Source organism: Thamnophis elegans, chromosome 5, assembly GCF_009769535.1.
Source record: "Thamnophis elegans isolate rThaEle1 chromosome 5, rThaEle1.pri, whole genome shotgun sequence".
NCBI lineage: Eukaryota > Metazoa > Chordata > Lepidosauria > Squamata > Colubridae > Thamnophis > Thamnophis elegans.
In genome coordinates, this window is record NC_045545.1 from 41678289 (window position 1) to 41691494 (window position 13206).

Here is a 13206-nt window from a genome sequence, read left to right on the forward strand (position 1 = left end):
TGGAGATCAAACAGTGAAATCTTCAAAATGAATAAACAACAAGAATCTTGGGAATTCCGTTTCTAGGAAAGGTGTACCAAATAAAACTGAATACAAATTTATGTAATAAGGTCCTGGAAATAGTGTTAAACATCGGGTCGGGACCAGAAACAGCAGGTAGAGCTGGTAACAGAAAATTGTAAACTAAAGTACACATTTGTGTTTTATCACAACAATATTCATTCCTAAGGATATTCCTTATTAGATACTATATTTAGGATTTCATGCTGATGAAAGCTGATGAGGATGTGTTATCATTAAGAGAAATAATTTCTGCATCTTAAGGAAAGACCAGGAGTTTCCCAAGCAGTATTTGCTGTAATCAGTAATTTTAATAATGTATAAAGAGAGTATTAAACACAATCAAGAGGGATTCACCCATACAGTTGAGCAAAGTGACTGAATATACAGAAACTCAGGCTACCACAATTGTTCGCCCTCCAGATGCATTGGGACTACAATTCCCAGAATTCCTGGTCAAAAGAAGCTCAAGAGGCAGTTATAGTCCCAACACATATGTTCTAACACCTTGTCATGAGTATCATGAATGACAGTTCCTTATGGATAATAATGCAACAAATTAAAGCCGTACATTAGTAGGGAATCTGTGGCTTTCCAGATGTTGAGGAACAACAATTCCCAGGAGAATCAGCCAGCAGTCATAGTAAGTTTGGCCTTGTTTTAAGTAAACTTTTTTGGATCTGTAAGCCAGGTCTTCATCCAAATGCTAATAAACAATTTTTGGCCAAATGGCTGAAAAAAACAAACAAATGCTAGAGGATCCTTCTGAATATTCTTTCAGGAGAGAGTGTGCACAGAAGAGAATCTGTGGTGCCAGCAGATACATAGTTTTGGTTACATAGGACCCTTGCACTCTTCTGCTTTAATCCCCTCCTTCAAAACAAATTAGATTGCTTGTTGTTTGAAACTTCTAAGATTCATCCCTGCTAGGAGAAAAGGACTTGTATTGGTTATCTAGTAACTGTCACAAATATTTACCTCCAAACAGCTAATATGCTGATTTAATTCTTTTTCAGGCTTGGTATTTGAAGAGATAACACAACGCAGCAATGAGCACAAACAGAAAGTATGAGACAAGCTTTTTCTCATGATGCTCTTTCATTTTATACATTTTAAAATCTCAAATGCAAGCCTGGAGATTCCTGATTTGTAACTGAAACCTTTTCTTGCGTTCTGCATTTTCATGGCTGCCTCAGTTGCATTTGCTATTATTAATAATCATGGGTCTTAATCTGCTAGAGCAGTACTAAAACACTATAACATGGGACATAATACACATAATACTAGAAGCTTATGATAAAATGTGATATCATGACTCTCAATTGCGCATTTTTGCAGGGAAATATGGCCAGCACCCTAACTCTGTAGCTCTATACAGTTTAACCCTGCACTAACTGTAACACTATCTCTATGACCCAATATATGATTAGTTGGTAAAGAGAACAGGCAGGGATGCTGGCATGCTCAGCTTTCCAAACATTCAAAATGAAGGTACAGGGTTTAGAGGCTAATACCAATTACATTAGAACTATTTTAGAATAATTATTCTGCCCATTTTTGAAATATCTTCATTATGCACCAAGATACTATCCTGAGGGATCTGTATGCATAAAGACAATAATGGCTTTAATAAGCATCCTATGCCCAACAATTGTTGTAGAGTTAGGCACACAGGGAGGGAGGGAGGAAGATTCTGTGTACCATGGAGAAAAGCAGAAAAAAAATGAAAGGAGAAATCATAACAGATAAATAATGTAACATTTGTAGAAACAGAAAAGATAATTTAAATTAACAAAATATTACTAGATTTGGCTCACTTACCTTGGGAGTGCCTGGCGTCATGACATCCTTCAGTAAAGCATTCTTACTATCAAAATAAAAAAAGAAGAAAACATAAATAAATGTAGGGTAACCTCTTCCCAAAGGAGCATGTCAAAGTCCTACTTGCTTTATTTGTAAAACCCTCTCCATAAAATTCATATCCATCGGAGTAAACTTCTGGAAGCTAAAAGATCACAATTGTACCATATTCCTACTTCTATTTTTATGAAAGGTAGTCCTCAACTTAATGACCACTATTGAGACCAAAATTTTTATTGCTCAGTGAAACAGTTAAGTGAGTTTTGCCCTATTTATGATCTTTCTTGTCATAGTTGTTGTGACTCACTGCAGTTGGTAAATTAATAACACAGTTGTTAAGTGAATCTGACATCCCCATTGACTAAGCTTGTCAGAAGGTCGTTCACATTGCAACCATTATAAATACAAATCAGTTGCCAAGCATCTGAATTTTGATCACATGACCATGGGTATACTGCAATGGTCGTCAATGTGAAAATTGGTAATAGGTCACTCTTTTCAGTGTTGTTTTAACTTTGAACAGTCACTAATTGAACTGTTGCAAGTCAGGGACTACCCATTATTAAATTTGCATTTCATTCCCCCCCCCCCTCAAAACCCTGGGGAGCATAGTTGCTATTTCTAATCTTATATAATATAACCTTCATTTAAAAAACTGAGGAAAGAGACTTAACATAGAAGTTGAATAGGGATTGACATTGAAATTATTATGCAAGACACCAAACTACAGAAAGTTTCTACAGCATTTCAGTTCTGTATTACACAGGACATTGATCTGGGGAGCAGCTCTTGAGGTAATGTCCAAAAACATCTTGTTAGCATACAATGTAAGGCCTCATGTGGTTCATGATACAAGGAACATATTACAGCTATGTTGAAGACCTGTATTCGTTGTTAATTGTTTATCAGGTTTAATCACTCAATGTAAATAGCTTAAATCCTTGGTATGAATCACTCTGGATATATAATTTAGAAGTAAAGGCTGCTCCTTTGTCAGAGACGTAAGAACTTGACTTCTGTTGGTTCCACTGTATGGAATATATTCTTTCAACCAATCTTTTGGCTTTCTTGAAAGGAATCAAGACCTACCTTTCAAACCAGACGTTCTCCATTTGCATTTCAGTAGTTATATAGTTAAAAAATATCATTAGCCACTTTATGAGTGTTTGATGGTGTTAAAGGTATCATTGCAGGGTGTAAGCTGTTCCAGGTAAAGCACCCTTTTACAATTGATAGATGGTGATTTTGCCCATGCCGATGGCATCCAAATGGTGTTCTAGTTCTTTTGGAATTGCACCCAAGGCACCTATTACTATTATCATTAATCCTACTTTTAGTTTGTACAACCCAAGGCAGCTTTTACAATGTTCCTGTTTCTTATTTTCCCCATTGTTGCATCCTCTTGACGCAGCCGGCAGCCAAGCCATGCCTTGCAGGAAGCTGATTGGCTCTGGCGCGGCTGCCGGCCGGAGGGAGAATTGCGATCTTCCTATTGGCCGCCCATTGCGGTCTTCCTATTGGCCACCCGCCTGACAGCTATTCGTATAAATAGCTGTCAGGTGGCACTGTCCAGCACGCATGTTCTGAACTTGCTGTTCGTGTTACTGCTGTTAATAAAGAGTTCAGTTATTTACCTCAGTGCCTCCTCGTACTTAAAACCCATAACATCCCTGTGAAGTCAGATTGGCTGAAAGAATCAGACTGGCCCAAATTCTGGATTTCATGGTTATTGGGAAGATCAGAATTCAAGGCCTCTTATACCACTGTGGCTCACATTTAGTGCATTTCTATAAAAACTATAGAAACTTGATATACTATGGCAGCAAACAATGTGACTACTGATGCTGGCGTACAGATACTACTAAAAAGCTATAGTATTCATTCTCCTGTTTGATCCAATCTTGTTTCCACATAACTGCCCACACGCATATTAACAAATGGTACCTTCCATGGGCTGGGTTATTCATATGAACTGCCCTTTTACCCTGTATTTGTCCATCAGTGCTCTCCATTCAGAAATAATTTGATGTTCAGCTACATTTCTAAATCTAAGTAACATTTCTCAGAAGTTCCAGGCATTCACAAAATACTTGGGCCAGTTCATATAATAACTTTCAGATAGAATAGATATACAATCTCAGTCTCAGGAATGAAAAACATAGACATCATACAGGGCTGGGTCTGAAGAAAAGATGACACAGGGTGGATGAATAGAAAATAACTAAAATTAGATAGGCTTTTCTGCAAACTATAGGAATTCCTTCTCTATTTGGTTGGCTGATTTGTTAATTTCACTCCATTTCTATTTAATGGCTGAAAGGAGGTTTACACCATGGTGATCCTCCCCGCTTTCTCCCTTCCTTCCCTGGAGCAAGATGCTTCACATTTAATAATGCCTTTCAACCTCACTCGAGACAGGTTAAATTTGAAACAATTACATATCAAAGGCGATGGGGCAGGGAGACCCCACACTGTAATTTTTTTGGTTATTAAAGTAATCTCTCTCATGTAAATTCTCTCACTAACATGCCACAAACAGCATTAGGAAATAAATGATTTCCCCATGATTCGATTTACCAATACAAAGCACCTGCAACAGGTAAAAATAGGGCTCTGATATATGTTACTGAGGCTGATGTTTTGCACTGCATGACTCCCACAGCTGGAGATCCCCCTCTGTTTCTTGGGGAGGGTGGGTGATGGATGGATGGGGGTTGTGGTTAGGGGAGTAGGAGGAGATGGTGGAGAGAAAGAATTATACTTAATAATAAAATTTGTATGCAAGTCAGCCTCCCAAGCTAGGGATGACTGATCGGCAGCCAGAAAGTATTAAAAAGGCTTGCTAAACAGATGCTGACAATAGAACAAGACATATCAAATCAAATCTATTCCAGAAGCATTAATACACACATACGCACGCACACACTTTTCTTCCCAATCACAGCAATATGGGAGACATCAATAAATTTTTATGAGACTTTCAGAAGCTCAACATGCTACTGGATGTGACAAAAAAGCAATGTGGCTGTCATGTTCGCTTTGTTGGGGACACTTTAGCCCCAGATGTCGAGCTGTGGCAGCAATGAGTAGAAATTGAATTTGGCTGGCTTTAATCTGCCTTTCGTTGGCAGATGGCTAGATGCTGTAAAATGAAGCAAAGAGGGTTGTTTGGGAAGGGTTTTCTCCTAGAGGCTGTTTCCTTCTATGTAGAACTTGCCTTTACATAGAAGCTGGGAACTTTATTGTCACAATCTCAGCATTCCCTAAAATGGAAGTCCAAAGTCATCCTTATGTTACAAAGATACTCAGTTAACTACTCTTACCAATAAATAAATATGGGTGTAGAGGTGTGTGCACATCTAAGTTAGGGATAAAAGTCACTACTAGTGAGAATAGCAAATTATTTTAAGCAGCATAAAATATGATATATAAAATCCAATCAAGTTTTATTTTCTTAAAAGTAGTGGCATTTTAATGTACTAAGAATATTTGATCAGGGAGCAGGTGTTTGAAATGAAATGCAAATATCATCTGTCAAAATAATTTAACTAATAGTAATCCAAGTTATTAACTTTGAGTATAATATTTTGATCTTTGGATATATCTTCAAATAAAGACAGGAATTATGAGGTCAAACCACAGATTATTCAATCTCCCATTCTCTTAACAGTAATTTATATTGCTTGCTTTACATAAAACCTAATCTACACATTTCTTCCAACCCACCCTTCTCTTCTTGAATCTAACACTGAGGTCTGAAATTAGGGTTTTAATTACATAATTTCTGTATACTTTGACAAATATATTATGGTGATTTTCTTTTTTTATTTCCTTCATGCAGAGATCATTGCAGAGTTATTAGCTGAAAAGCTATAAGCAAAGGGGGAAAACCCTTCCTACAAACAGTCCTGGAAAATTAAAAATGGTAAAGAAAATCATGACCTTTAAAGTTCAAACACCTTTCAGCACCTTTAAATTTCTTTTTTGCTCCAGGCCCTTCCAAAGAGCACAATCTTTGGAGACCTCAGAATTCTCTTTAATCACTAAGCAAGTCAGTGGTGGTCAGAAATCATCACACATTTACATAGTAATAACCTCAGACAACACTCCCAACTTTATTTCATAACCAGCATATTGCCACACAGTGAGAGATCCATGTGGTTTAAATTATAACCCATACATAGGAAATTAGTTGCTAGCTATGATCTTCACAGGTTTCTCTGACATTTCTAATTAAGATGATTTACATAGAATTATCCTTTGAAAGCAAAAAATTGTGTTTTGCTAGCTAATAAAATATAATTACTTCACACCCCTACCTACCCACCCTTTTCAAGTTATAGTTAGTTTTAATCTGTTTGGGGAATTATTTATCCAGTTCATTATGATAACACAGCTTACTTGCTCCTTTTATATGGAAGCAAATTGTAAGAAAAGAGTGATCAGTTGGAAATGAGTTTACCTTCTAAGGGATGGGGGACTAGAGAGGCAGGTATCTGTTATTGAGGCTTTGTATCTTGTCTAAGATGAATTTAGTTTTCATAATGACACATTTATAAAGGAAATACATATATGGTAAAGGTTCCCCTCGCACATATGTGCTAGTTGTTCCCAACTCTAGGGGGCAGTGGTCATCTCCAGCTAAAGAGTCAGCGCTGTCCAAAGACGTCTCCGTGGTTATGTGGCCAGCATGACTAGACCCTGAAAGCACAGCACACAGTACGCTACGTTACCTTCCCACCAAAGGTGGTTCCTATTTTTCTACTTGCATTTTTATATGCTTTTGAATTGCTAGTTGGCAGAAGCTGGGATAAGTAGTGGGAGCTCACTCTGTTATGTGGCACTAGGATTCAAACCACCGAACTGCCAACCTTTCTGATCAGCAAGCTCAGCGTCTTAGCCACTGAGCCACTGCGTCCCTTTTACCATGTGCATATCTATGTACAAACACATCTGGAAGTATGTCCATATACTAAGAAATTAATCATTTTATAGTTTATAATCTGTAATATCAGCATTCTAAAACCTATAGGCTGGAAAGAATAATATAAAGAAGCAAGTTGATAAAAAACTAGTCAAAGCCACTGAAAAAATTCCCCCTTCAGAAATATTTCCATTTTGTGCTACTGTAGCTGTTTGGTAAAATCACATCTGCACTTCCAAAGTTCCTTGTCAAAAACAAAATACATTTTCCAGTCTGTCCATATTGTTTGGAATGACAGCTTAACAAATCACCTGTAATTTGTCGTCCTCTACGTTGATAAAATTACAGCATTCAGCAATACCTTTCAGATTGTACACATTGTAAGTACTTTAAAAAAAGTTTAAGATTCAATAATTACACAAAGATCTCTGGGTGCTCTAAAAATACAATAACTAACAAATAATATCTAGCTTTCTGCTTACAAAAAGTCTCAGGTAGGAGACAGGAAAATTACCATTTTAAAAATCTTAGAATGCTCTTGATGCCACCAGCCATTTAAACATCTATTCTGGTTTGTTATAAGGCTGTCCAGCATATGTCCTACAGACATATTAAGCACATACATCTATCCTGAGATGGCTTTACATATCACTGTAAACCAGTTTTGGCCTAGCTTGTACAAACTAAACAAACTGTGATTAGTTCAAATAAGATATTAAGTAAACCATAGTTATGTGGGATGTGTTTTAAAAAACTTAGTTTTTTTAATACTGGGACAACTGTTCACTGAATAATCTCTAAGACATCTCTTAGGCATCTTGTTAATAAGATCATGGAACATTTCTTAGATCCAACTGAGGTGAAAGAAGTAACTGGAAATCACTCATCATTCAGCAATCATTTCATTCAGCATTTTAATATCAGTTTGAAATTAACCCTCTTGGTAACGATTTCTTTGGAGCAACATATTGCCTTTCTATACAGAAGAGTACAAAAAGACCACAAACAGCAGTGAAAAGGTAATCTAAAAGTAGTTTTGATCCAAGATGGTTCCATGGGAAAACAGAATAGTGAGGAAGTTTTTTGTGCATGTGTGCACACACAGAGACATATGGTCTAAATTTGAATGGGAAATATAATATGATACAAACGTATTATGGTCAAACTGAGCAAATACTATGTTGAAAGGTTAATGTTTAGATTAAGCCATTTCCCTTTGTTAGTTCCACCTCCTAATAGCGCCCCCCCCAGGAATCTTAACATAATTTGAACATAATGGTATATCAATCATTTTGGTTAATAGCTTGGTATGTGGATTTCCCTAAGATTTGCATAATCTTAAGATTTGCACAAACCTGTTTTTGTGTTTCTTTAATATAAGCTTCCCTTTGAAAGACCAAGTTTATGAATGCAAGTATTTGATGATGCAATCAGATTTTTATTTGAAATAAGGCACATAATATTTATTTATATACCAAGTAAGAATATTAATCTATCTCAGTGCTTTTAACAGCAACAGATCTCTCAAAGTTCCAATTGGATCATCCCCCCCCCCCCCCGGAGTTCTCTAAAGTTGTGAAGTAAAGGCTTTAGCAATGAGCTACAATCTTTTCCTATTGTTCCTATTAAGTTTTGGTTCATACACTATATATTTTAAATAAGAATTGCCTGAAAAATTTAATCTATAACAACAGCAATAGTATGAACAATGAAATGCTTTCTTTGAGCTACATATGGATCCATATCCTTAGCAAACCTAGTTCCAACTGAGCACCAAAATAGAAAGATAACTGTTTGAGAGCTTAATGATGGAAAACGTATCAAGGCAAAATTGAAAGGCCATTTTTGCCTCTACCTTATTAGAAGACAGTATTCTCATTTGTAGTATTCAGCCTTTATACAAAGGGGAAAAGCGTTTTGTTGCAAGGGGAGAATCCACTATTTGCCTCTTTGAACTATGGAGCACGCAAGTTTCAAAAAAGTAAACTAACGTTTATAAATTCACAAAAAGCTACCCTACAGCAGCAGATAATTGGATTTTCATTTACTATGAGCTAAAAATAAATTTTGGAAAGATTTTTAAAAAGCAGTTCTCATTACTCAGTGACTGAGGAAATTAAATGTCTATCATCTAGGCCAGGGATTGGCAACTTAAACACTAGGCCCTATCTGGAAACTCCCATTTAATTCTGGAGCTGACCAGAAATCCAGTTGCCTCACCATAGAGTCTCCTCCTAGCATGGCATCCTTTTTCCTCTTCCTATCCTAACCGAAGGCTCTACCAATTGTGGAGCCAACAGGCGACAGGGAGCCACAGTAGAGGGATGAGAGAGCCACATGCGGCTCCAGAGCCGCAGGTTGCTGACCCCTGATCTAGGCATCTCTTCAATAGGAGGAATTGCAGTTCCTGTTGAAACAAATTAACTTCAATTCAGGTAAATGACTTGGTCATAGTGTAAATGGCAATCCCTTGTCTTTATTAACACCCTAACAAAGAGCCTGCATATCAGGATAACTTGCATTTTGTATTGGTAAACAGTTTAAAATACTTTCTTTATGAACTAAGGATAAGCAGAGATTTTCTGTCTGTATGCAGCAACTTTAGGACAGAACTCCATGAAACAATTATTCACATTAAGATCAACTCAGTGCTGAAATACATTTTTTGCCTCTTTTTATAGACCAAACATGCTATGAGCTGAACTCTTTCATTCTCAGGAAATGAAAAGATGGGAACAGAAAAATATGATGCCAGTCAACTCAAGATAAGATAGTAGCCAGAAGGAAGATTAATGTGGATATATATATCTTAATCCCCAGCTCTGCCTTTAATGGCTCATAAGAATTCATATAATTTATCCTTAAAGGAATTTTAAAAAGACACAGAAATATTTTCCTAGACATTCAGGTGCCCAAGCTATCCTTCTGCTCATGCTTAAACCACTTGTGTTGGATCGGGTAAAGGAGGTACAAAATGCTAAGTGAACAACAGCTCTTTATTACAAATCAAGTAAACATCTGGCTGGAGAATGGTCGGGCAGCATCTCTTTTAAGGGGATCTGTCAGACCTCTCAGCCAATGAGACTCACCCTCTGTTCCCGCTGGAACAGAGGACCTTGATGGAAACCTCTTGCATCCAGTCAGGGGGGGGGATATCTAACACCCCTCCCCTCTATGGATGGAACATTATAACTGATGATGTAGTCACGCAGGTAGGCGGGCCTTTGTGTAGTTCTGCCTGACCTGGGCAGTTCAGTCCGGGTGTTTCCTTCGCGCAGGTTGGACAGACCTGTTGCTCCTGCAGATCCGCCTGGTGGAACCTCCTGGAACTTTTCACAGGCCACGGCTGGAGCTTCTGGGGATGACTCTCTAGGAGCTCACTGTGGGCCTGCGACGAAGTAAGATAAGTCATCCGACATTCTCGGGTCTTCTCTAGGATTGTTAGTTTGTGTGTGGCTTCTTTCAATTTGTGTAGGAGTTATGTTTGGTTGTCTGAGTGTTGAGTTAGCCAAACAGCTATTGGTCAATATGCCTTTTCCAATTTCTACCATCCTCGAGTCTTACTGTGTATGATCGCAGACCGGTAATGCCAATTATAGTTGCGGGAATCCATAACGTTCCCCCGGTGTAATTGTGTGCATAGACTGAATCTCCTTATGTTGAACGACCTGACTTTGCTCGTGGAGTCAGGGGGTGTTGAGCTGGAATAATTTGGGTATAGCCGGTCTAGGTGAGACCTAAGGCGGCGGCCCATGAGGAGTTCAGCTGGGCTTCTTCCAGTGGAGCACTGGGTGTGATGTGTTGTATGAGTAACTAGTGATCAATTCGTGTCTGCCAATCGCCTGGGCCCATCCTGTTGAAGGCTTCTTTTGCGGATCTTACCATTCATTCTGCCTGGCCATTGGAGGCCGGATGGAACTGCGCAACCAGGGCATGTCTGATTCCCTGAGCTGCTAGAAATGTTTTGAATCTCATGGCCATGAATTGAGGCCCGTTGTCGGAGACTAATACATCGGGGAACCCATGTGTGGCGAAAAATTTCCGTAGTACCTTGATGACCGATTCCGCTGTAGTGGAATTCATCAGGGCTACTTCTAACCATTTGGAAAATGTGTCCACGACTATAAAGAAGGTTTAACCATGAACTGGCCCAGCGAAATCAATGTGTATTCTGGACCATGGTGCTTGCGGGCACTCCCATTCCTTGGCGGGCGCTTCCAGGGGAGCCGGTCTGGACTCCCGACAGGGTGTGCATGTGGCTACCCATTCTTGTATGTCCTTATCCATGTTAGGCCACCAAATAAAACTCCTTGCTAGAGACTTCATTTTAACAATCCGCGGGTGCCCTACGTGCAGTGCTTCTAGGACTGCTATCCACAATTGTTTGGGAATGACTACCCTGTCCCCTCACAACAAACAACTGTTAATAACTGATCATCCCACTTAGAAAACTACATTTTGAATTCAGACCCAACAGGGTCTCCATACCCAGTTCAAAATTTGTTTTATTATGGGGTCACTGGAGGAGACGGGTCCGGAGTCCAGGCAGTCAATAAGGAGGACCAACGTCTCGGGGGTGGGGTCAGTGAGAAGTTCGGGCAATGGGCAGCGGCTTAAAGCATCTGCATGCCCTAATGTGGTGCCCGGTCGATGGATGAGGCGGTAGGAATAGGCTGCCAGGAATATTGTCCATCTGGTCATCCGGGGAGATAGTGACACCGGGGTGGAGCGGTCCCCAGCCAACAGTCCTAACAACGGTTTGTGGTCTGTGACCAGTTCGAAATCTCTGCCATATAGGTACTCATGGAATCTTTTCACTCCTGCTATTGCAGCCAGAGCCTCGCGGTCCAGCTGGCTGTAGTTGCGCTCAGCGGCGGATAATGTCCTGGAGTAAAAGGCAATGGGAGCTTCGGTACCATTTGGCATGCGGTGGCTAAGGACTGCGCCAACACTGAAAGGGGAGGCATCACAGGTCAGCACTAGAGGCAGGGTCTGACTATATTGAACTAGGAACGAGTCTGCTGATAAGAGTCTTTTTACAGCGGCGAATGTAGTGGCCTCGGTTTTGCCCCAGGACCACTTCACGTTTTTTGCTAGGAGATGGTGCAGTGGTTCAGCAACTGTTGCTTTCTGTTTGAGAAAGACGCTGTAGAAGTTAAGGAGCCCGAGGAATGCCTGTAGCTCGGTCTGATTAATTGCTTTAATTTTTTGTGCGGTTGGGTGAATCCCAGACCCATCGATCATGTACCCTAGAAATTCGACTTTTGATACATTGATTTTACATTTTTCTTTTTTGAAACAGAGGCCCTAGTCTCTGATTCTAGTCAGCACTGTTCTTACGCGTTTTAAAAGTTGTGCTTAATTTTCGGCCGATACCAGAATGTCGTCAAAATAGGGGATGACTCCTGGTATCCCCTGCAAAAGTCATTCCATGACGCTTTGGAACAGTCCAGGTGCAATACTAACGCCGAATTGTAGGCGGTTGCATTTGAATGCACCCTTGTGCATCACAATGGTTTGTGCCTCTGTGATAGTGCCATCTACTGGCAACTGCTGGTATAACTGCGCCATATCTAGTTTAGCGAAAAATTTTCCCGGGCTGAGGGAATGTAATAGGTGCTGTACAACGGGTACAGGATAAACGCTTTGTTGTAATGCTTTATTAATTGTGCATTTATAGTCAGCGCAGGTGCGTACAGACCCGTCAGATTTGACAGGTGTTACAATTGGCGTCTCCCAGCGTGCATGATCGACTGGTTCAAGGATGCCCTGGCTCACGAGTTTATCTACTTCTTTGTCAATTTTTGGCCAGAGAGCGAAAAGTACTCTCCTGAGCTTTAGCCTAATCGGGGCTATTGCTGGGTCTAAGCTAAAGGAAATGGGGGTTCCTTTGTACTCACCCAGACCTGTGCCGAAGACATCCTCAGACTCCTTAAAGATGGCTTCAGCGGTGGTTTTGGCGGCGGCTTCCGTGTCCTCTTCTATGGAGTTGACTCTGGTCACTTCCATTCCCAGGGCTTGGAACCAATCAAGCCCCAGTAGGCTCTGCAGGTCATCCCTGACCACTGTCACGGGGAGCTTTTTGCAAATTTTCTTGTGGCGTGCCCGGAAGGTGCCTTGGCCCACGATGGGGACCAGGTTCCCCTGGTAATCGCGTAGGCAGACATCGGGGCTTCTGAGATGTCTCTTTTGTATCTTCGGGATCGTTTGTTTCAGTACTGACCATGGGATTATGGTCAGTGATGACCCGGTGTCGATCTCCATTTCGCATGGAGAGTCCTCGATGAGAACAGTGACTTTCAGCTTTTTTGGGTGAATGGTGTCCGGATATGTCTAACCGGAACAGTGACATTCAGCTATTT

At 40.0% G+C, this 13206-nt stretch overlaps 1 protein-coding gene across 5 annotated transcripts in view; it reads right to left on the bottom strand.

Annotated features, from left to right (window-relative positions):
- RNF220 (ring finger protein 220) overlaps nucleotides 1–13206 on the bottom strand; it is a 402605-nt gene that overhangs the window by 128357 nt on the left and 261042 nt on the right. For all 5 annotated transcript variants that reach the window (XM_032218004.1, XM_032218003.1, XM_032218002.1 and 2 more), the window contains one exon: nucleotides 1882–1927. In XM_032218004.1, coding sequence (XP_032073895.1) covers nucleotides 1882–1927 — 46 coding nt within the window. The remainder of the gene's footprint in view (nucleotides 1–1881; nucleotides 1928–13206) is intronic.